Source organism: Lagenorhynchus albirostris, chromosome 12 (genome assembly GCF_949774975.1).
Source record: "Lagenorhynchus albirostris chromosome 12, mLagAlb1.1, whole genome shotgun sequence".
Classification (NCBI taxonomy): domain Eukaryota; kingdom Metazoa; phylum Chordata; class Mammalia; order Artiodactyla; family Delphinidae; genus Lagenorhynchus; species Lagenorhynchus albirostris.
Window position 1 is genome coordinate 24,704,955 of NC_083106.1, and position 25,857 is coordinate 24,730,811.

The 25,857-nt window shown below is 39.6% G+C and overlaps 1 protein-coding gene across 1 annotated transcript in view; it reads right to left on the reverse strand.

Annotated features, from left to right (window-relative positions):
- Positions 1-25,857, reverse strand: part of ECT2L (epithelial cell transforming 2 like) — a 62,978-nt gene that overhangs the window by 23,599 nt on the left and 13,522 nt on the right. Inside the window, 12 exon segments of the mRNA XM_060167659.1 lie at positions 545-648; positions 2,633-2,815; positions 4,385-4,418; positions 4,420-4,478; positions 10,033-10,161; positions 12,010-12,155; positions 13,113-13,281; positions 14,076-14,231; positions 14,234-14,329; positions 18,180-18,209; positions 18,212-18,261; positions 18,263-18,313. Of these exon segments, the coding sequence (XP_060023642.1) occupies positions 545-648; positions 2,633-2,815; positions 4,385-4,418; positions 4,420-4,478; positions 10,033-10,161; positions 12,010-12,155; positions 13,113-13,281; positions 14,076-14,231; positions 14,234-14,329; positions 18,180-18,209; positions 18,212-18,261; positions 18,263-18,313 (1,207 nt within the window).

The window sequence follows — 25,857 nt, forward strand, 5'->3', positions numbered from 1 at the left end:
TGTGTCCTGGTATGTGGACTGACCTTTGTAGAAAAGCTTTCAAGATTTGTTTCTGATGAAAATGCTTCTTCAGGCTTTCCCCCATGCCTCTGCCCAACTAAATTACTGATTTGCTTATTTCTGTTCTTGTGTTCTCTTTCCTCTCTTATCTAGCCTTCCTTGCCCTTCATCTTTTTATATCTGATTTCACACTTTCTTAGGTTTTCTGCCATAATTGTTTTAACTGTTGAATAATGTTTATGTGAAATATAAGCCACTAAACGTGTTTTTTAAAGCCACTTCTGACTGAAATTAATCACAAGACAGAAAACAGTGCGTCATGTGATCAACTTTAACTTATCGAGATTTTTCCTATATGTCTATTTTATGCAGCTAATACATCTTGGGTTCAGAATCTCTCAGTGGCTTTTTTCCATAAATTGATGCACTTTCTCTGAGGAATTGCATCCCAGAGGGATAAACTGGTAAAAAACAATAAATGCAAACTCAAAATTTATTTAACGTTGGGGTTTTTGTACTTTGTTTTATTCAAAGGAACACTTACAGAATTTTCTTTTGAAAGTTCAATCAAGCCCTTTGCCAGAGCTTGTATAATTTCTCGGTTATTCAGAATGTTAGCCATACTCATGGTGTCAGATACAAATTGCCCTGAAAATATAAGGTGATAGGCCTGTAATTAAAATATGTAAGAGATATGATCAAGAAGAAAACTCAGTCCTCACAGTTGCTTGTTAGTGGATAAAAACACAGACTAAGAATAAAAATTCTACTATGCGGGCTTCCCTGGTGGCGCAGTGGTTGGGAGTCCGCCTGCTGATGCAGGGGACACGGGTTCGTGCCCCGGTCCGGGAAGATCCCCCATGCCGCAGAGCAGCTAGGCCTGTGAGCCATGGCTGCTGAGCCTGCATGTCTGGAGCCTGTGCTCCACAACGGGAGAGGCCACAACAGTGAGAGGCCCGCGTACCGCAAAAAAAAAAAAAAAATTCTACTATGCCATGTTAGCTACCATGATAAAGTAGAAAATGAGCAAAAGCATCTAGATGTGTAGCGTATAGAACGTACCCACCCTGACAAAGCTGGTATTGAATGAAATCTGTAAATTGGACAAGGAAAGAACATGTGGAAAAAAACCTTATAAAGTTTAGATTCTCAATTCCACCAAAAACGCTTCCATATTCTGCATTAACTTTGTGCTCAAATCCGTAAATATTTTAAGTCCATAGGGAATAACATACAAACATACATACATAGACATCTTCTACATTTTAAAAATATTTTGAAAAACTTGCATTTATTTGAAAAACAACCTTTTTCCATTTGACTTTTCATTGCTTATGACCTACATGACATACTTCTATCATTCCTCTTGCCACTTTTCTTTCTAGTCCTTAATATCTGTGAAAGAACCAGGAAAAATAATTTCTCCTTGTTTATAGTCTCATAACTTTTAAAATACTGGTTGAACATCCACTAAATGTGGTAGAGTTAAAACCAAGAAGACAGGGCTTCCCTGGTGGCGCAGTGGTTGAGAGTCCGCCTGCCGACGCAGGGGACACAGGTTCGTGCCCCGGTCTGGGAAGATCCCACATGCCGCGGAGCGGCTGGGCCCATGAACCATGGCCGCTGAGCCTGCGCGTCTGGAGCCTATGCTCCGCAACGGGAGAGGCCACAACAGTGAGAGGCCCACGTACTGCAAAAAAACAAAACAAAACAAAACAACAACAAAAAAAGCCTAGAAAACCAAGAAGACAAATCCCTGCTTTGGAGACCTTTGTGTAAAGAGATGTAGGCATATGTTGACATAAAATATCCCCATGCATATTTGTGTGTTACAGCTCTTGTGTAGACAGTAATTATGTTAACAGATGTCAAATAAGGAGCAGGGCAGGGGAAGGGAAGAAGCAAGGCATATGACTTGATTGGTACAGTGCTTCAGTGACATGTGAAGAGTTAGGGAAAAAATGAGTAGGCAGTTAAAGACACAGGAGAAACCTATTTAAATAGGTGGGCTTTGTTTGTTTGTTTGTTTTAAAATACTTCATTTTAAAGAACTGACTGGTTTAGATGAAGATCTAAAGTTGAAACAGGAAGTGGTTTCCAAAAGACTTTCTTGTGATAATTGGATCATGAGTATGACGTGTAAATGAGAAAACACATTCAGTGATGTCCGATAGGCTTGTCCATGGAGCCCATCACCAAATTAAATATTTTAGATAGAAAATAAATAGAACTTAATTATAGAACAATTTAAGTCATGGGTGCTGTGGTCTAAGAGATGCTTAATTGGGATGTTGGCAATTAACTTTTAGAGCAAATTGTAGAGGGAAATGGACCGAACTCTCTGGCTTAGCAAACAGTGAATTTTGCCTAGGTAAACAATTGACTGACACAGAATTAATAAGATGGTAAAATTTGAACCCAGGAACTAGCTTCAGCATTTTGAAGATGAATATATTTTTTCTTAGTGGATATTCATGATATTTTGAAAGGAGATATGAAAAACAAAGGGAATAAAGTTTACCAAAGATGCTTAAGAGTCAACTTTTACTTGTGCATTCCTACACTTGTATTCACTCTGGATGTGTAACAGGCTTCAAAATTAAGCTGCAACAGAAGTAGCAAGAGTTCTTACCTGTCATCCTGCCACTTACGTTCTTCTGCAACTCCTTGAAGAGAGGACTTAGCTGTTGCCTTACTGATTTCAAGGTGTCTTCCAGGAAGTCGGTGAGGCTGGACCATGTCTGCAGCTTTGATTCGCTGAAGTAGGTGGAAGGGGGCGCCTTTTCCCACTGCCGTCCCAGCCAGTCACTAAGAACTGACATTATTTTCTCCTTTTAGCATCGCAGACTTAAGCTCAGATGAAAGAATTCTTCCTGTTTACAGTATGAAAAAAAACTTAATTGCATTTATATCAGGCTTATTATCCTTTCTCATTAGAAGACTAAGATAAACACCCATAGTCTGCTTTCAAAGGTAAAATTAGAAACGCAAAAAGGATGCAATGAATAATTTCAAATGCCTATCTACTCTTTGATGGATAAGGCTGACATGTTATACTGTATTTGAAATCAAAAATTAAATAGCTGCTGGATTTTTGCATCAGAAAGCAGAATAGACATCCAAGTAAGGATATACAATTGTATGTTTACATCCTAAAAATAAAAATACAGAAAAACCCCCTTCTGCCTGGTTTCTCCATCGTGTCATCCAAAGTCATCCCCATTGTAGCCAAGCCTGTATCTTGTTTACATCATGTCAAGCTACTCTTTCTCTACAAATATCTCTACAAGACTGTACTGGGGGCTTAAGAAAGTTCCTGTCCTTGAAAATCAGTGACTGAATGATACAGGACCAAGTGAAATTTGATTTTCTGTCCTAAATGGACAGTTTGATTCTTCTCCCCACATTTTTTGCTGATAAACGTGAAAGTATTTGTAACATGTTCTTCTAGAAGGAGAAGAAGAAGAGTGGGAAAAGGAGGAAAAGGAGACAGAGGAGGAAAAAAAGAAGAAAACCTGTTTTATAAACAGCAGTGTCTGCACCCCGCTGTCTCTGCAAGGCTGATTCCTCCCTGCTCGGGGCCAAGTATGCTCTCATTGGATGATGGTGCTATATAAACTAAAATTAACAAACACTTCTGCTACAAAACTATATTAGGTCAATGTGCTTTTTGTTGTATCTATATGGAAACTTTCCCCTTACAAGCCTCCCAATCATGCCAGCTTTCCTCAGTCTTGAAAGGCCCTTAGCGTTCAGGATTAGAGAAGCAATGCGTTATATAGTTTTACATCACTCTGAGTCCTCTTTGATAGAAGGTGAGGGATTTTTGAAGGGGTAAATGATTAACATTATTATAGCAAAGCAATTTGGCTCTCTCTGTTCGTCAGCCTATGTTACATTTTGATCCAACAGTTGCAGCTTTAGTATCTAAGTGAAATTTTGCTCTCAGGTGTATTTTACCTTTGTTCTTCCTCTCAGATAATGAAACTTGAGCTGGCCCCTTCACCATCTCTTTATAGCTGCAATTCATTTTTCCAAATGAAAGCACATTGATAATGTTTTACTAAGAAAAATTGTTCTCTGTATTTATTATTTCTCTAAATCAGCTACTATACATCTTTGTTTAGCTGTTAAAGCTGGTGTTCTCAATGGAGTTTTTGCAAGTGATGGTTTGAAGCAAATATTTGCAGTAATAATCCCCTTCTGAGCAATAATAATCCCCTTCTGAGTGATGAGAAATGACCTAGTTTGGGAAGTGACAGCATTCCTTCAGAGAGGAATGAACCGTCGCCAGAACCAGGATTATGAGCTGTGCTTTGTCCTTGGTGATCCTGGAGTTGGTGGCTGTCATTGGGCACGGTGGTCAGTGCCCATATTCCCTTACTGTGTTGGTACGAGACGGTGGCAATCCCAGTGGGGGGCGGTCAATAACGTGCCAGTCAGTTGAGATAGCTGAGAAAGAACTTCTGTTCCTGCCTCTGCACAGCCAAAAATACTTTCATGAGTTTGCTCACAGGTTTTGCCATGAACAGTTAAATATTACTTAGAAGCACTAATGAGCTGGCCAAGAAAGGCCACTTGTAGGTCTTGTCTTCAATTCAAATCCCTCATGGAAGAGTCCATCAGCACTTTGCAGTTCACCCCTAAGTGCTGAAGTCCAGACACTTCATTCAGGAGGACTGACAACAGGTTGGAGAAAGAGGCGAGAAGTTTGACCTGGTGCTAATTTTCAAATTTGGAATTCTCAGGCCAAAGACAGAGAAAAGTCTACATATATTTTCTAAAATAGTCTGATTCAAAGAAGTCTCGTTGTAAGGGGACAGATTTAAAACTGTTAAACACATAATGGAATACAATGGTCAAATTTTAGCATTAATTTTACCCCTTCTTTGGAGACACAGCATATAGATCGAACTACTTCAAATAAAACTATAGGGTAATATATTTGAATTCTTTGTGGTCTAGGAGTAAATAATTACTCCAACTTGTTTCAGTTGCTTGCAACGAGATGGTAGTGGCTCAAAGGTCGGGGTGTCTCTCACTTATTGGTGTCTAATGTTTTCACTGACAAATAGATCAGTGAAGTTAAAGAGCATTCATAAATGTACCTACACATATGTAGTCAATTGATTTCAACAAAGATGCAAATGAAATCCGCTGGGAAAAGGATGGTCTTTACAAGGAATGGTGCTGAAATAATTTGATAGATGGCCACATGTGTTTAAAAAAAAAAACTTCAATCCATACCTTGTGTTCTATTTAGAAAAAGCATAAATCAAATGGATCACAAACCCAAATTTCAAACTTAAGACTATAAACAATTTAGGAGAAAACACAGAAGTGACCTTGGTTAGGTAGAGTTTTTAGATATGACATCAAAAGCATGATTTATAAAACTTAAAGACTGATAAATTTGACTTTATCGAAATTAAGAATTTCTTGTCTTCAAAAGAAACTGTTCAGAGAAGGAAAAGATAAGCCATAGACTGGGAGAAAATATTTGCAAACAACTTTTCCAGAATATACAAGGATCTCTCAGTAAAAAACAAAAAAACCTAATTTTTAAAATGAGCAAAAGGTTTGAACAGACACTTCACCAAGGAAGACAAATGGCAAATAAGCACATGGAAAGATGCTCAGCGTCATTAGTCATTAGAGAAAATGCAAATTAAAACTACAGTGAGATACCACGACACACCCATTTGAATGGCTCAGATTAAGAAGACTGACCCTACCAAGTGCTGGGCAGCTGGAGTGGAAATATAAAATGACACAACCACTTTGGAAAACAGTTTAGCTTTTCTTTTTTTTTTTCCTAAAGTTAAACATACACCTATCATATGACCCATTCATTCCACTCCTAGGTATTTTCCCAAGAGAAATGAAAGCGTATGTTCACAGCAGCTTTACTTGTAAAAGCCCCAAACTGGAAAGAACTCAAATATCTATCAACAGGTGAATGGAACAAGTTGTGGTATATCAATACAATATAATCATTCCCAGCAGTAAAAAGGAATGAACAATTGATAACAGCATGAAGTGGATGAATCTAAAATAATTATTTGGAGTGAAGGAAGCCTGACAAAAATGCATGCATACTGTATGATTCCATTTATGGAAAATTCTATAAAGTGCAAACTAATATATTGTGCAATCAGTGGTTACCTCAGGTTGGAGTGGAGAAGCAGAGTGAGAAATTGCCAAGTGGCAGGAGGAAACTTTGGGGGACGATGAATGTGTTCATTATCTTGATTGGTTTATGGTTTCACATAGTGTGTAGACAGACATATGTCAAAATTTACCAAATTAGGGACTTCCCTGGTGGCAAGTGGTTAAGAATCCTCCTGCCAATGCAGGGGGACACAGGTTCGATCCCTGGGCCGGGAAGATCCCACATGCTGAGGAGCCACTAAGCCCATGTGCCACAACTACTGAGCCTGTGCTCTAGAGCCCACGAGCCACAACTACTAAAGCAAGCGTGCCTAGAGCCCATGCTCCGCAACAAGAGAAGCCCGCGCACCGCAACGGAGAATAGCCCCTGCTTACCGCAACTGGAGAAAGCCCTAGTGCAGCAACGAAGACCCAACACAGCCAAAAATAAATAAATAAATAAATAAATAAATAAAAATTTAAAAATCACTTAAAAAATTTATCAAATTACACACTTGAAATACTGTATATCAATTGTACCTCAATAAAGCTGTTTAAACAATTTAAGTAACACCGAGAAAGATGAGTTTTAGGTGTCTGGCTTACGCAGTAACTGGTGAATGATGATATCTTAAGTGAGGAATCCTGGGGGAGGGGGAGGTTTGTGCTGGGAGGCAATCAAGAGTCTGCTGTAGGCGTGTGAACTCAGATGCCCATTAGCCATGCATACTAAACACCCACATGAAGATGTCGAGTAAAGGCTAGATATGCGTGCAGCTGAGAGATTTTAGAGCTGGAGACATAAGTTTGGGAGTCTTCAGCATCCAGGTTGAATGTAGAGTCATAGGAATAAATGAGGCTCCCTAGGGGAAGAGTGTAGTCATGGAAAGGATGCGAGCCCGAGATCAAGTCCGGGACACATTTAAGGGTCTTGAGGAGGAGAAGCGGGAGCCAGCAAAGGAGTCTGAGAGCAAAGAGACCCCAGAGGTAGGAGGCAAACAAGGAGAGGGTAGTATTGGGGAAAGCACGGGAAGAAGAAGAGTTACCAGAAGTCTTCATCCTCCTCAAATGCCGCTGAGAGGTCAAGGCCCGGTAAGGATGGAGAAGGGACCGTCGGATTTGGGCACATGAGAGTCACTTATAGTTTTCCCAAAGTGATTTCAGCAGAAGGAGACCACTTGGACGAGCTTGAGGGGTGAGTGAGAGGTGAGGACGGTGGAGGCAGTCGGCCAGACCAGCGGTTCTCCAAGGGTGGCCCCCGGGTTAAGCAGCATTCGCATCACCTGGGACCGTGTTAGAAATGCAAATTCTCAGTCCCTGTGCCAGACCTACTGAATCCGAAACTCTAGGCTGGGACCCAGCAACGCGGATTGTAACAAGCCCTCTGCGAGTCAAATACACGTGAAAATTTTGAGAACCACTGGTATAGTCCACTCAAAAATTGGTGAGACAAAGTTTACGGTCTCTCTTTGTGGTGGGGGGGAGCGAGAGGGGAGGAGCTACTACAGGTGTTCTTGATTTGATAGGAATAATCCAATAAAGAAAGAGGACTCAGGCTGTGGGAGAGGATTTGAGCATAGGAGTGACGTCTTGGGAAGGTGAAAGGCGATGTGTTTACAGAGTCCAAGCGGAGTAGTTGATGTTTGATTCGAGCAGGGGTGCTTCTTCCGTCGTAACAGAAGGGAAGACAGAATGAAGGTAAGAGGTGGGATAGGTGGTGGATTTTGTGGTGGGCGGTAAATTAAGGAGTTTCCTTAGGGAAGTAAAAGGTGAAATCAAGTGAGAGAATTATTGAAAGATTGACTAAAGGAGAGAAGGGGGCTTCCCTGGTGGCGCAGTGGTTGAGAGTCTGCCTGCCGATGCAGGGGACATGGGTTCGTGCCCCGGTCCGGGAAGATCCCACATGCCGCGGAGCAGCTGGGCCCGTGAGCCATGGCCGCTGAGCCTGTGCGTCCGGAGCCTGCGCTCTGCAACGCGAGAGGCCACAACAGTGAGAGGCCCGTGTACCGGGGGAAAAAAAAAAAAAAAAAAAAGGAGAGAAGGGACATCATAGTCATTTTAAGAGTGGGGAAACGAATTTACCAAGGAAATGTGATAGGATTGCTTATCAGAGCTGCAATCCCATTTGATATTTATGCCATTAAAGTTAGAGCAGTAAGAACAGTTGTGTTACTCTTTCCAACAGTCTTCAGCTGCTTTAGTACAGGCAGGCATAGATTATGCAGATGGTCGTGTTTTAACCAGCATTGGGGCTTAGCCAAATGAGCTGGGATTTGGCCAGGAGAAAAAGAAACAAAGAAGTTCAGATTCTTTGCAAGAGAGTAATGATAATGACGAACCATTAAATCCAAGTTTAATGAGGAAGGAACCAAGGTCGAAGCCATGGTGATAGAGAGTGAAAAAGTGGGAGTGTGTGCATTGGAGGTCCTCAGACGAAGAACTGATAGAGTGGGAATACTTGAGTATATGATTTGGAAGTTGTATTCGGAGAGACAAATGCTTGAGATCAAGATTTCAGAGGTGATACAGCTACCGGGGAGGACAAGCTCAGGAGTGATGCCTGAGGTGGTGGGAAAGAGATTTGTGACTGAGAAGCCTGGGCCTTTTGACTGAACCAGGGGCTTGATGGTTCACCCAGGTGGAAATTATATTTGACACGAAGTTCAGCGATGATTTTGGAGCCCAGAATGGCGGTGGGAAATCCATTGTTTGAAGACCATTAAGTTTCACTTGAGACCATTTTTGTGTCACCAAATCTATTATTCTTTTCCCTTTTCACCCTCATTCTCTCGGCCTTTGAATACTTTACTTTCCCTCATCCTTTCTTTTTTTCCAAAACAAATTTTAGAAAATTTGTTTTGCTCTCATTTTAAAAGTAACACTAGTTCACTACAGAAAATAGAGGCAAATAAAAGAGATAAAAGAAAAAGGAAAAAAAAAAGAAAGGAAAACTCACTCATCCAACTATTGTTAGCATGTTGGTATACATCCTTCCAAACCCCTTTTATACACACACACCACCACCACCCTCCCCGACACATACACGGGATTTAAGCATTGGGATCACACCTTCCATATTCTTTGTAACTTACTCTTTTCAAACTGATTTTAAAAGTAGGAAATTTGAAAAACACATCCAGAAATAGATGGTGTTAAGAGTTTGCTATATTTCCTCCTAGAGTTTTCTATGCCTATTTTCTACATAGTTGAGATTATATAATTGTAGTAACTGTAAAAAAAAAAAAATTTTTTTTTTTACAATAATTTATACTTTGTTTTCTTTTAAACGCCTTTCTATCCTTTTGCTTTTTCCTTTGCCTCGTGGAATCCTGCCAGGGTCATGCTTTGTATGTACTGAATAGTTCAGTGAAATCTGAGGATTAAGAACTTTAAAACTCACAGTTCCCTAAGGAATGGGTAGTAAGAAACAGTTTGAGAAACTTTAATTTCACACTCCCTCTCCTCTGCTTGATTAAAAAAACAACAAAAACAGACAAACAAAAAAACATAGCCCATGAGTCCATGAATACAGAGCTTTTCTGTAACAGATATCTGTTAAATATGGCTGATATTAGACAGGTAGGCACTTAAGATTATCAGCTACCACACATCTCCACAAGGCACTCCACCGTTTTTAATACTCAGAAGAAACAGAAATACATTTCCTGGCTGGCTCTTGCCACTAGTGACTTTATTTCTTTAGGGACAGTTACTCTGACCACTAACCCTGATGCCCTTTCCCCCTAAATACCTGAGTATGTGAAGTATAAAGAGAAAAAAAATAAAAAATAAATGTGACTGAATCATTTGAACTGACGGCATTTTATAAATCCACAAAATACCATCACGAGGTAGGTATGACCACTACCTCTCAAAACTGACCTGATGCTCCGAGTCGTACAAAGAGGTCCACGTGGCCCCCTTCTTCTCCAGGGGCCACATAGCTTCCTAATTTCTCCCAGAAGTCTCTCACTTCAGGCCTCAGTAAATTTTTAATACCAATTTTATAGCCTGAGGGGGGAAAGATCAAAATGTCATATCTGCTCTAACACTGTTCACCACCATCTAGAAAATGAAACCAGAACTGTAGGAACCAAAGCCCATTACTTTAGAACACTTATTAATAAATTAAAAACAGTGAATATGTAATCTGTGATTTTTAAAGACTATTGTTTTTCTTCAAAAGCTATAGGAGGAAGATTTCCCCTTCATTGGTTCCTTTTTAAATTATTTTGTTTCTTTTCTAAGAGGGGAAATTTAAGGGCATTTGTACCTCCACCACTCAGAGAGAAATACTAACAAATTATTTTCCTCTAGCTTTTTTCCTTGTACACACCCATGCACAGAGACATATATACTGCTTTTAAAAATAATAAAATCGAGATCATACAATTTTGTAATGGACTTCTTAAAAAGATTTTGGGGGCTTCCCTGGTGGCGCAGTGGTTGAGAGTCCGCCTGCCGATGCAGAGGACACGGGTTCGTGCCCCAGTCCGGGAAGATCCCACATGCCGCGGAGCGGCTGGGACCGTGAGCCATGTCCGCTGAGCCTGTGCGTCCGGAGCCTGTGCTCCGCAAAGGGAGAGGCCACAACAGTGAGAGGCCCGCGTACCACAAAAAAAAAAAAAAAGAAAAGATTTTGTTTTCCTCTTAATTATGAATTTTCAAATGATCAATGTTGATAAATATTTCCCATTTAAATAAATATTAAAACCACTGTTCTTTTAATTCAACAACCAAATAAACCTTTCATTGTGATATAGTTAATTCATTAGCAGCAGACAGGTTGGAAAGTCATTGAAGGCATTGATTTTTCCCAAGACTTCATGCCACTTTCTGGAGGTCACGGTTCAACTGAATAGAGAACCGCCACATGGTTACATTCTGGTTTTTACCTAAACCTCCATTACATTCATAGTCAAATAAGTAATTATGGCATAGTCTTATGTAAAGAAGACAAATAGGAGAATGGACTCATTTGATTCCAGTTTATTCACCCTAACTCTGTCACCAGTTATCCTCTGTGCCCAGCATTATGCATTTTTAAACATTAGAGAAACTATCTATGGCCCACATGGAGATCAAAGCTCTGATCTTGCTTTCACGTGGATCCATTAAGCTAGCCAGTTGTAAATGATCCAAGTCAATTCCTAGATGCCCAAAAAGAAAAGCGATTTCATACCTTGACAGCAACCATTTGGTTACAAATAAGAAATTTTTGCAAAAATTTTCTAGGTAAGCCATTGAATGTAGTCTACTAATGCCATCCCTTACATATGTGCTTATGTGTGTATTAATGCATGTATATATACACATATACACATATACATACATATATAAATACATGCTTCCTATGTCTTCTTTGTGCTTCCTTTTTCTTATACTGAAATTTAAAATATGTAACTTCATTATAGAAAGCATATTTTCATCTAATGGCACCCTCGTTAAATAGATCACAAAGTAGGATTTCTGACATTTTTCTTTTGAGAGATGGTAGTTACATGATATTATTAAGTTCCTTGGTCATTCCAAAGAAAGTTTAAAATAATTTGTGTCACTTTGCTCTTTTACGGATTAAGTGCAACGAATTCGATTCAGTAAAAATGTATTGGACACCTACTAAATGCAAGGCAGTTTGGGTCTTTAATACTTTTTAAAAAATAATTTTGATTTATGGTTATTTTTATTGCTTCTGATTTTAAAAACTGTTTGGGTCTGTACATTTCCACCTAGATCAGACTGCTTTTCTTTTAGAAGATGAATCACTTTCGTACACATGGTGACCAAAAGATTGCCATACGTCCTCTAGGGGAGATGAAAAAAGACCCAATTCAAAAAAGGACCAGCCTCCTAACACACTCTGTACCTCATATGCCGGAATCCGAGATGATATTAACATGAAGTGTGGCTGGAGAGCATGTGAAGAGCTGCTGTCATTTTTATAAACTCCATGCCAATTTTTCTTTGATAATAAAGGGTAGGAATGGCATCCAAAAACATTGCTTCTGTAGGGAAAAAGGGAGAATAAGTGAAGTTTTGATTTTCTCTTAATTTGACTTTGACAAGTGAGCACCAGTATGTCCTCTGGACATCAGCTATCCTGTACAAGGCAAGCAGCCTGAGTACCTCAGTCTCTCCCTGCGGTTTTCAGGGACAGCGGCAAATGGGGCTCCTGGGCGAGTGGGTCCAAAGCTGCCCTCTGGGCCTCTCCTCCTGCATTTGTGGGATGCCAGAAAGGGCTCTTGGAACTTACTTTTGTGGGGCACTTAAAACCAACGTAGTGACATACTTAAGGGCTCAAAATGACATTTGTAGAAGGAGCAGTCAAAAGATTTTATTTATTTATTTGCAGTACGCGGGCCTCTCACTGCCGTGGCCTCTCCCGCTGCGCAGTACAGGCTCTGGACACGCAGGCTCAGCGGCCATGGCTCACGGGCCCAGCCGCTCCGCGGCATGTGGGATCTTCCCGGGCCGGGGCACGAACCCGCGTCCCCTGCATCGGCAGGCGGACTCTCAACCACTGCGCCACCAGGGAAGCCCCAAGAGATTTTAAATTTCCTTAATCACCTGGGCCTCATGATTTTCTGAGTAGTGTCCATTCTCTCCACAGTCACCCCTCCCCCATCACCATTCAGATAGGCTTACTCCTTACAAAAAAATTTCTGGAAAAATGTTACTTGTGCTCAATAACTTTATACAGAAAATACGGTACGTCCACAATATAGCCTCTTTGCGGGGTTAAGAATATTTAAAACGTAAATTTTGAATGTTATGTATCTCCCTCTTCAAGAAGCACGTTTAAGACCACTGTTCTTGAAGATTAAGGAACTATTTCTATTGCTATTTCATAGGATAAGAGCCATATAATTACACAAGATCCCTGCATGTTAGCTGAATTATTCTAGAATGAATTCTTGGTGTCAGGATGGTCCTCCACCTTCAGTAGATGGAGGTTTGCTTACCGCTTGGGCAAAGCTTCTAAAGATGCAAAAACAAGCTGTTTCTCCAAAGTGTCCTGTAATCCCACTCGATCCCTCACAGTTTGGGAGAGACGTGGTTGGCATTTGGATTCGAACAATCTAGAGCAGCATGTTCCATTCACCCAAGGGGGTCGAACTTTGAACAAATTCTCTGAAAAACAAACAGCAGCAGGCTCGGCTGTTTACTTCATGCTTCTCCCAGCCAAGTCTACACAGTTAATGGCATAAAAATAGAGCTGTTCCAAGGCAGTATTCCAGATGGCAGTAATTAGAGCCACTTTTTACACACTCTTTGGTTTTCTTATCCTCTCGGCTCTGTGGCTGCAAGTTACCAGTCACTTCAGGTCAAGAAACAAGCTCAGAGAATAAGCAACTCTTTTCTTGTAGAAACCAGTTCATCAGTTTGTAGGCTTTACCTCATTTTTGGCCTTCTTGGCCTCAAGTAATTTCCCATTTGTTACAATCTCGCAGAGGGTGAGTAAGTGAAAACAAAGATGGGAGAACTCTAATCAGGTTTGCTCATTACCTTTGCACACCGTGTAAATCAGAAGCCTTAGCTCAGAGAGTGTCTCATCCTTACTCCCTTTCCACTTAAAAAAAAAAGTCATTATTCCTGCTTCCGTTTCCATTTTCATTTTTCACCGATCCTAATTCTTCCAAATTGTCCTGATCCTATTTATTTGCTTTTGCCTGTATTCGTACTTCTCTCTCCTTATTTTTGGTCTCACAGAGGCACTGACATTTGACCTTACATATTTTATCAGAAATCTTTTTGTTTTTCTTAATTAATGGTGAAGAAAAAAAGAGTTTGTCCTGAGATACTTTAGAGAATGCCACTTACGGCTGTTTCAGAAAGACCTTGCTATCTTCTGTGGGAATTTGTATGTAAATCCATTGGTTTCTACAATACTTGGTTAAGATATAAAGTTGTAAAATGCCACTCACTCTTACGTAGTGCAACTTTCTCCCAAATTATTTTCCTTAGGCACTTTTCTCTTTGCCTCTCCTGTAGTTGCTCATCTTCTGTTTTGGGTTCATTCAGGGTCCCATAAAGAGCTGCGGCTTCCCTAGGGGTTAGCCAATCTAGGTTGGACACACAGCAATGTAATGGTGCTTCCAAGCACCATACTCATTATCTGTTAGTGTATAGGGCAGAAACCATCCAAACTTCATGCATTTGGGCATCCATAAGCAATCCTTCAGAAAAAGAAATGAGAAACATAAGTTACGAGGACCATTTCCCAGTAATAATCTTTTCCAGTACACAGATCATTTTTTCTTATTACATTGAGATTTCTAGTGCAGTTGACTTGCCATCTAAACTTGACTCTGAGAAATAAAAAGCGTACACCTTACTACACAGGAAAAATATTCTTTGAAGAACATGTTTATTATATATGAATATATGTATTAGTCATCTTTGTACACTTATTCAATGCTCTCATAGCATTTGATTACTTGAACCCCAGATTTTGAGAATTCTGCTTCTAGCAATGGTATAGTAGTTTGTCTCAGACCAACCCTCCCACTGGGACCCATATGATATTGCCAATGGGCAACCAGTTTTGAGATATGAAAACTGCAAATTTCATGTAGTTTCATCTAATCAAATATCTAGACAAAATACTATAAAACAATGACTTGAGCTACCAATTCAATAAGGACTTGTGCAACCAAGACCTCAGAGAGGAGGGAAACCCAGAGAGGTAATATCCTGATTTGGCCTCACTTTTCACTTCAAGGCACTTGACAGTTCCAAACTCAGCCTTAAAAGTAAGGCTGAGAAGCAGAGAAGGAAGTTAAGACCGAAAGACTTAGAAGCTGTTAAGAATTTTAGGCATTTTCGCAGGGAAGAGAGGAAACAAATTTAAATTCAGGGCCCACTAAGGGAAATAGCCCTGGTAATGACACTAGGCTTTTAGCTGAATCCTTTTCAGTAAGGATGACAAGGAATTAGACTGAAACTAGCTTTGAAATACTCTCTGAATTTAAGTGAGCGATTCCTAGCCTAACCAAATGCCAGAAGCAAAAGCAAGATCTCTCTGGAGAAAGATAATATCATCCGGCGACTCAAATTATTGCATCGATTTTTTATATTCAATATTTGGTACTCAACCAAAACTATCAGGCACACAAAAAGACAAGAATTGTTTGTTTCTTCTTCTGTTTTTTAATAAATAGAGACCCTCAGAAGATCCAAAAGTTGTAATTATCAGACATGAACTTTAAAAAAGCCCTGTAATTACTATGCCTAAGAAATTAAATTGCTGGGTGGAAAATTTTGGCAAAGTAAGCAAATTGACACTCTAGAACTAAAAAATATAATAGCAAATTTAGAACTCAATGGACCAGTTTAAGAGCGAATTAGAATCCAGCTAAAGAGATAATTAGGAAACTGAAAGCTAGACCAGAAGAAAAATCCAGACTGAAACACTGAAGGCCAAAATGATGGAAAAGGCACATTAGAGAATATGAAACTTACGGGACATGGTGAATCAATCAAATGTATTGAAACCCAGGGCTTCCCTGGTGGCGCAGTGGTTGAGAGTCCGCCTGCCGATGCAGGGGACACGGGTTCGTGCCCCGGTCCGGGAAGATCCCACATGCCGCGGAGCGGCTGGGCCCGTGAGCCATGGCCGCTGAGCCTGCGCGTCTGGAGCCTGTGCTCCACAACGGGAGAGGCCACAACAGTGAGAGGCCCGCGTACTGCAAAAAAACAAAAAACAAAAACAAATGTATTGAAACCCAGAAGAAAAAGAGAGAAAGTGGAGCAAAAGCAATATATGAAGAGATAGCATCTGAGAACTTTGCAAAACTGATAAAAGACATTAAAACCCCCAATTAAAAAATCAATGCAAAATACAAAACAGGATAAATACACACACACACACACACACACACACACACACACACACACACACACACACACACACACACACACACACACACACACACACACACACACCCCTCCAGGTACATTGTAATAAAACTGCAGAAAACAAAAGACAGAGAAAAAGATCTTAAAAGCAGCTAGAGAAAACAGAAATATTACCTTTAAAGGACCAAAAATAAAACTCCCTACTTCTCCAAAAAAATTATGAAAGCCAGAGAACAATGGAACATTTTCAAAGTTCTATAAAAAATGAACTGCCAACCTAGAGTTCAAATTCCCAGTGGAAATATCCTTCAAATTTGAAGGTGAAATAAAGACATTTTCAGACAAAAACTAAGAGACTCTGTCAGCAGCAACCTGCATTAAAAGAAATATTAAAGAGAATTCAGAGGAAAATTGATCCCAAAAGGAAAATCAGAGATGCAGGAAGGTATAAAGAGCAACAGAAAAAGTGGTTACTTCCATGGTGGTGCAGTGCTTAAGAATCTGCCTGCCGATGCAGGGAACACGGGTTTGATCCTTGGTCTGGGAAGATCCCACATGCCACGGAGCACCTAAGCCCATGCACCACAACTACTGAGCCTGTACTCTAGAGCCTGCGAGCCACAACTGAGCCCGCACGCCGCAACTGCTGAAGCCCATGTGCCTGGAGCCTGTGTTCCATAACAAGAGAAGCCACCGCAATGAGAAGCCTGTGCACCACAACAAGGAGTAGCCCCTGCTCGCTGCAACTAGAGAGAAAGCCCACGTGCAGCAACGAAGACCCAATGCAGCCAAAAAATAAATAAGTAAATAAATAATAAAATTACTTTAAAAAAAATAAAGTATATTTTCTGACCACAATGCAACTTTGAAAAAAAATTTTTTTTGAAGTGGTTACTCATAAATAAATATTAACTATATAAAACAATAGTAGTAAAGCCTTGTGAGGTTAATATATATATTTTTTAATGTGTGTGTATTTTATATACGTATGTATGAGTAAAACTAAAATATTTGAAAACAAAAGCGTACAAACCGAGCAGGGAAGCAGACGGAGTTTAAGAGTTCTGTGCTCCTTGCATTACCTCAGAGGTGGTAAAATAACCCTGGATAAGTGGTGTAATCTCTATGGTAGCCATAAGAGAACTGCTAAAGAATTTACAATTAATCTAAAGAACATTTAGATTTATTTATTTATTTAGATAGATTTATTTATTTATTTAGATTTAGATTATCTTTTCCTATCCTAAAAGAGACAAGGAGAAAAACAAAATATAAAATAATAAATAAAAATAGTAAAATGTTGGACTTAAGCCCAAATATATCAGTAGTTACATAAATGCGAACAGACTAAATTACCCCAGCTAAAAGTCAAAGATTGTCACCTGTTAAAAGAAAACCACCACCACCATATTCTGTTTACAAGACATGTTCCTTAAATATAAGGACACAGAAAGGTTGAAAGTAAAAAGAGAGGAAACAGTATACCATGGGAACACTAAGCTTGGATTCATAAATGCTCTAAATCCAGGGCTCACGGTTGCCTTTTGCATGTGGCCCCTCCATGGAGAGCCAAGTATTCTCCAAGATCAGAATCTCAACATAAGCCCATTCTGGAAAGTTTGTATAAGTTAAAGGAGTAAATTATTGACTTGTATTTAAAGTATGTCTACCTTTACATTTCATTAAGTCTTTTAAAAGAAAGAGAGGAGACAAACAGGCCAAATGCAGAGATAATGGCAGAGGATGTAGATCTAGATTTATATTCTTCAACAGAGGTTAGCCAAAGAGGAGCAGTTAAAGTTGTGGTTGTATAGCAATTTTTGAGGTGGGTTATCACGAATAAAACAATATCATGTAAAAACCAAAGTTTAAGTAATTTTTCACAAAAAAATGGACTTCTTAACCAAGATAGTTAGTTTCTAAATAACTAAATTGAGTATTTAAAGATTATTAAAATTACATGAATTATTAGAAGAGTGTATATCCCCCTGACTTATAAAATAAATTACTGTATTTAAATCATCCCCATTTTTTTTCTCTTAAGGGTAAGTTAATTATGGTTCAGATATGCTCAGTTATTATCTTCAGGAAAGGGAGCTGCCCCAATCACCTCATTACAGATGACAGCTGCATTTGGGCCCTATTACTAGGAAATGACAAGTGGTAAAGCTGTTCAGTTAAAAATTTCCAGGGCCAGCTGCACACAAATCTTTTGGGAAGGAGAAGATGCATAGAGAAATGAAGCGTGGTAGAGAAATCCACTTTGGCCACTTGCATCCTTTCTGAAAACCAGTCTTGGACAACCCTAAAAAGAAAAATGCAGAAATTTAGTTCAGATCACTAATATCTAAAACTGATTAAAATCCAGTATAAATATTGGTCACTGTTCTTTCTCTAGTGCTCTACCTATTAAAAAATTAAGTCCTAAATAACATAAGGCTAGATTTTTAAGTATCCACTTTCAACGATCCATTCTAAAGAGCAAGATGCCTTACAAAAATATCTAAAATCCACAGGGGAAAAAAGTCTGAAATAAACATAGTTGTATGATATAAATCTGGTTTTTTTCCTTTTTCTTTACCCAAATTCAATAAATCAGCAAGTCCTGTCGGCTCTATAGATATATATCCCCCACATATGTCCCCCATCCCAGCCACTTCTCTCCACCTCCCAGCCTTCACTCTAGTCAGGGCACCTCCACCTCTCTCCTGGGCAGTTGCAGCTGCCTCCTGATTGCCTCCCTGCTTCCACTCCAGTCTTCCTAGAGCCCATTCTCCACACAGCAGCCCAAGTGGTTTATAAAAATGTAAATTAGATAATGTCACTCATGCAAGTAAAACCCTACAGTGACTTCCCAATGCAATTAGAATAAAAACCTATAGCTCCATCACACTTAGTAGTGAAATAGTAAACGCCTTCCTCCTAACAAAGCAAGGTTGACTACACTCTCTACTTTAACATGGAATAGAGGTTCTAGCCAGTTCAATAAGGAAAGAAAAAAATAATGAAAGGTATATGTATTGGAAAGGGAGCAGTAAACTGTCTCAATTCATGTACCATGTACGTGGAATCTATAAAACAACTATTTAAATTGTTGAACTTATTAATAAAACATTGTTGCTAATTTTCTTTATTTTTCAAATGTTTATAGAATCTATAGCAACATCCCCTTTTTCATTCCTGATATTACTAATTCACATTTTCTCTCTTTTATCCTTGGTTACTCTTCCTAGGAGTTCATTGATTTTACTACTACTTGTAACAAACCAGCTTTTGTTTTCATAGATTTTCTCTATTGTTTGTTCATTTTCTATTTTATTGATTTCCACTCTTATTTTCATTTCTCTCTTTCTATGTACTTGGGTGTAATTTGCTATATTTTTCCCCTAGTTTTTTTTTTTTAATTTAATTATTTTTGACTGTGTTGGGTCTTTGTTACTGCACACAGGCTTTCTCTAGTTGCGGTGAGCATGGGCTACTCTTCGTTGTGGTGTGCGGGCTTGTGGTGGCTTCTTTTGTTGCGGAGCACAGGCCCTAGAGCACGCGGGCTTCAGTAGTTGCAGTGTGTGGGCTCAGTAGTTGCAGTGCACAGGCTTAGTTGCTCCTTCCCAGACCAGGGATCAAACCCGTGTCCCCTGCATTGGCAAGAGGATTCTTAACCACTGTGCCACAAGGGAAGTTCCTCCCCTAGTTTCTTTTTTTTTTTTTTTTGGCGGTACGTGGGCCTCTCACTGTTGTGGCCTCTCCCGTTTCGGAGCACAGGCTCCGGACGCGCAGGCTCAGCGGCCATGGCTCACGGGTCCAGCCGCTCCGCAGCATGTGGGATCTTCCTGGACCGGGGCACGAACCCGCGTCCCCTGCATTGGCAGGCGGCCTCTCAACCACTACGCCACCAGGGAAGCCCCTCCCCTAGTTTCTTAAGGGGGAAGTTGAGATCATTAATTTTAAAAGCTTTTTCTCATTAACATAAACATTTACATTATATTGTTTTCCCTCTAAGCTGTGCTGCAGACCACATGCTTAGCCATGTTGTATATTCATTGTCATTCAACTTGAAATATTTTCTAATTTCCCTTGTGATTTCTTCTTTGACCATAGGTTATTTATAAGTGCTGTTAGTTTCTAAATGTTTGGGGATTTTCTAGATGTTTTATTTTTATTAATCCCAAAATGTATTGCATTGTTGTTAAAGAATATACTTAATAAGATTTCAACCATTTTGAAATGTATTGAGTCTTAGTTTGTGGACCAGGGAATGAGGTATAAAGGTATAAATATTACTTTGCTCATAAAAAGAACATATATTTGGAAATTGTTGTGTCTAGTTTCTATAAATGTTAGTTCAAGGTGGATAAGAAGATTGCTCAGTTCTTCTATATTCATACTGATTTTTTCTTTAGCTCTATTCCATCAGTTTTTGTTTCATGTAATGTGAAACTCTGTTATTTGGTACATAAACATTTATAATTGTTATGACTTCTTGATGAATTGTTACTTTTCTTATTATAAAATGTCCATCTCTACCTATCTCTCTGGTAACACTCCTTGTCTTGAAGTCCATTTTGTCTGATATTAATATTGCCATCCTACTTTTATATGCTTACTATTTGCATGGTGTATCTTTTCCTATCCTTATACTTTACCAATCAGTGCCTTTATATTTAAAGTGTATCCCTCGGGGCTTCTCTGGTGGCACAGTGGTTGAGAGTCTGCCTGCTGATGCAGAGGACGCTGGTTCGTGCCCCGGTCCGGGAAGATCCCACATGCCGCGGAGCGGCTGGGCCCGTGAGCCATGGCCGCTGAGCCTGCGAGTCCGGAGCCTGTGCTCCGCAATGGGAGAGGCCACACAGTGAGAGGCCCACGTACCGCAAAAAAATAAATTAATTAAAAAAATAAAGTATATCCCTCATAGTCAATATACAATGAAATTTTTTTTAGCTCATTTGACGACCATTGCCTTTATTTGAGGGTTTAGTCTGCTTGTATTTAATATAATTATTGTTATAGTTGAACCCAGGTCTCAATTTTGTTATTTGTTGTTTGGTTGTCCCATCTGTCTTATGAGCTTTTATTCGTCCTCTCCTGCCTTGGTTTGAGCTAATACATATTTTTGTATTTCATTTTAATTCCTTTATTAGCTTTTTAGGATATCTTTGCATTAGTTTTATAAGTTGTTGCTAGGAAGTATAATATGCATCTTTAATTTTTTGTAGTCTACTTAGAGGTAATATTCATATAAAATTAAAGACCAGTGCAACAATATAATTCTCACCATCGTTTGTGCTTTTGTTGTTATCTCTACTGCATCTACTTATGTTATAAACCCCACAATACATTGCTTTTGCTTCAAATAGTCATATGTCTCTAAAATAACTTCAAAATTTTATATCTTCTCACACATTTATCATTTCCTGTTCTCTTCATTCCTGTTTATAAATCCATGTTTCCATCTGGTATCAATTTCCTTAGCCTGAAGGGCTTCCTTTAGCATTTCTTTACTGCAGGTCTTCTGACAACAAATCTTGTTAGTTTCCTTTTATTTGAAAATGTCTTTATCTCACATTAATATTTGTAATACTATTATGACCCCATTAATTAATTCAAATAATTATCATCCTGTAGCCAATCTGGTTTCTGCTACATCCTATTTTTCTTCTTCCTCCCTCATGCCGCTATTATTTTAAAGCAAATCCAAGACATCATACAATTTCTTTTTTTTAATTATAATTTTAAAAAATTTATTTATTTACTTTTGGCTGCGTTGGGTCTTCGTTGCTGCACGCGGGCTTTCTCTAGTTGCGGCGAGCGGGGGCTACTCTTCATTGTGGTGTGTGGGCTTCTCATTGCCGTGGCTTCCCTTGTTGCGGAGCATGGGCTGTAGGTGAGAGGGCTTCAGTAGTTGTGGCGTGTGGGCTTAGTCGCTCCGCGGCATGTGGGATCTTCCTAGACCAGGGATGGAACTTATGTCCCCTGCACTGGCAGGTGGATTCTTAACCACTGCGCCACCAGAGAAGTCCCAAGACATCATATAATTTCATCCATAAATATTTCAGTGTGTATCGATAAATAATATGTTGTTTTTTGGTTTTGGGGGTTTTATTTGGCCGCACCTCGCAGCTTATGGGATCTTAGTTCCCCGACCAGGGATAACCCAGGTCCTTGGCAGTTAGAGCATGTAGCCCTAACCACTGCACCACCAGGGAATTCCCTATCACTAAATAATAATAAATTTTTAAACATATACTGCATATAATACTATCATCATACCTTAACATTCAACAATTTCTTAATGTGACATTCATAAAGAAAACTTTTTAAATATGGCATCCATCAAGAAAGACTTGTAAGTGAGGATCCAGAAGAAGTAAACTTCTTACAAGCATGCCACCTAAGCACAGACAGATCTTGAATGAATACAAAATCCAAGCCCCTACTCAAGTGGTCATCTTGGAAGCTATATAGATCTTAGGCCAAAGAAACATTTCATGGCCCATGAAGGATGTACTGCTGGCTCTGCAGCTAACAACTACACACAAAAAAGGACACTGAATACCTGATTGCCCTCTGCATATAATTAGCAATAAACATCTGCTACAGCCCCAAGCCACCAGATAGCAATCCAGGTATGAGTAAATCTAGCTCTTCCCTGAAACTCCTGATTTCCTCCAAACTCAGCAGAATTACAGATATTTGTGGCCAATCTCACAGCTGATTGGAAACTTTGGTATAAGAACCCACCAGAACTCATTTACCTAAGGACACTGGGAATACAAGACTTCTTCTCACTACTAAGTGGCTACTGCTACCCAATTACTGGGTCCTAATGGACTCAGATTAACTCACTGAAAGAAAAGTGGTAACTCTGAACAGACTTCGTCCTGCAGCGGATCTTCTCTGACCTGAATTCCCATAGAGTGGGTCAAGCCTCAGAAAGTTTCAATGTGAAATGAAAATGACACCTCCAATTAGGTACAAACAAGACCTTAGTTACCCTCACCAACACATTGTTGAATATCCATTAGACCCAGAGACAGTCTTGACCATGAATTAACAAACTTTTGGCTTAACTGGAGCCTCACTTACAAGTCTTGGGAAAGGAAATGTTCTACCTTGCTACACAACACCAATTCATACATGTAGAAGGAATTAAGAAATGAGAAAATCACCACTTGGTAGCTATCACAGTAATAAGTGCTTCAGGTAAGAATCATCAATGTATGCTAAAACTAGTAAGTAAAAGTCTGACGAGGAAAAAAATACTTGCATAGATTCAAATACTTTTTAATTAAGTTAAAACTAATCACTCAAATACTTTTTAGTTACTTATTAATTAATAAATACTAAATACTTAATAATTAACCATCTTAACCAAGTGGTAAAGTTAAGATTATAAACAGTAGGCCAAATTGACATGCTATTCCCCCAATATGATCCACTGAGAAGAGCATGGCATTAAGTCTGTGTTATTCCTGCCAAGAACGTATGACCTCAATGTCGTCTTGAGGAAATATCAGCCAACCACAAACTGAAGGTCATTGAACAAGGTAGCAGATCTATGCTCTTCGAAAGTGTCAAGTAAGAAGATGAGGAAAAACTGAGCAATTGCTCCACATCGAAGGTGGATGTAGAGACATGAAAACTAAATACAACAGATGACCTTAGATTGGATTTTGGACTGAAAAGGAAAGGACGATTATAAAGGACACTGTTGGAACAATCAGGAATATTGAATGGAGTCTGTGCACTGGACAGTAGTGCTGAACCAATGCTGATTTCCCAACATTGCAGGATGCACTGGGAGTTTTCAACAGAGCGTGCTTGTTTTTTAGGAATCATATTGAAATGCTTAGGGTTAGTGGGGCATTATGTTTACAACTCACTCTCAAATATTTGAAATAATAGGGTAAAAATGGTAAAACGTTAACAATCAAGGAATCCAGATGAAAAGTTTAGAGGAACTGTTTACACTATTTTTGTAAGTTAAACATTATTGTAAAAAGTGGGGTTTTTTGTTGTTTTCTTGTTTGTTTTTAAGAAGCAGCTACCTGCTTCAGTTCCAAGGTTTAATGATTGCCTGTTATTTTTGTGTGTTTCTACTCCCCTGACTTTAAGTCACTGCTTTTTCTTGGTCCTTGTCCATGCAGCTTTGTCATAACTGGAGACAAAACAGAGTGGCTTAAAATGAACCTGTTGGCAGGGCAGTCTGGAGAGAGGGTGGGAGTCGGGGTGTAAGCAGGAGGAAAAAGAACGGAGTTGTGTGTGTGCTGGCAGCACAGGGTACCCACAGGCAGAGGTGTCCCTTAGGGGTCTTCTCAGTATTGATAGAGATTAACGTTCAAACTGAAAGAGACTTGTGACCACACCAAGGACAGTTAATCCCAGTGGATTCGTGACTTTAACTCCTGCTTCATAGTCATTCCACTGGCCCTTGAGAGACAACTTGCTCTCATTTGGAACTCTAAGACAGATCAATACAATAAAATGCAAAACAGAAACGTTTTCAGCCTCCTTTTCAGAGACGGGTCTCAGTATCTTCAGAGTCTTTGTGCCCATCCTCACAGCATCTACTGTTCCAGCCCAGCCAAGCAAAAGAGAATTGAGCCTGAATTGCTTTTTAAAGTAAACCTTAATCATACATATTTTATATTTGTTCCTAGTCTGTGCTGCTGCAAGGACACATTCGAGTATAATGAATTTTAAGCAAGAAGGAAAGAAAATGCTTCAGTCACATTAAAAAAAAAAATCAGTACATGAGGAGCAGAGAACTAGGGTGGTTTGCGGTAATGACATTGTGGCTCATTACATTTTAGTTAATGTCGCAAAGTAAGAAATCCGTGAAGAGAAATACCAGCATGTGAGGAGACAATGAAGAAAATGTGCTTCGCTCGTTTGTTGTGACAAAGATAGCTTCATTGGAATAATTCATGATAGTGCCTCGCAGCGCCACGCACGATGTGTGCTTTGCAAAACTAATAAGCTTAGCGATATGGGACTTGAATCTAATTCTCTGCTCTGAAGTTTGTGATAAGAAATAGAAGGACGCTGCCCGAATTGTGATGAAATGGCTGAGGAGCAGATGGGGGAGGTGACCTGGAGAGGGCCGAGTGCCTTTGGCAGAGGTCCCTGCACTCTAGTGGCCCAGGCGGCACCTCCTCGTCTTGTCTGGTGGCTTGACACACGCTCCATGGCGTGGTAAGGGTCTGTGTTGGGTGGATTTCCACATGGAGGCCAGTGTCACACAGCATAACGACCAGGTGTGGGGTGGACAGAAAATGCAGAACCGTGCGCTGAGCTCTCCAGTGAGTGAGAGCAAAGCTGGGTGTGGGTACAGCAATAAGGAGGGCGACTGAAGGGTTTTTTATTTTAAGCTTTAAAAATAATTTGTATATTCTGATTTGTAAATAGTTAAATGGGTACATAAAAGCATAAAAAATTAGGTTACACTTAGTTGGTACAATTATGGGTGATTGGTAGTTTCCTCTTTTTGCTTATTTAAACTTTCCAGTGTGTCTCCAAAGGCCTGATTTTACCACTGAATGGTAAAAAATGTCTTGTCTATTTCCTACACATCCTTCAGAATCCAGCCTAAATGTCAAATCCTCAGGGAAGGCTTCCCTGAGCCCCTGGACTAGGTGAGGTCCCAGTTACTTTTCCTTTGTCACTTAGCATCACCGTAGCTATTTCTTTGATATCTGTTGGGTTGGCCATGCCTGCCCTTGGGTGGTGGAAAATAAAGGATAATGCATGCACATGGATGTGACATCACTACATGAGTGCAGGATGACTTTCCTTGTATGATCCTTATTATTATATGACTTGTGGCCAATGAAGCAGTAGGGTCCTGAGGAA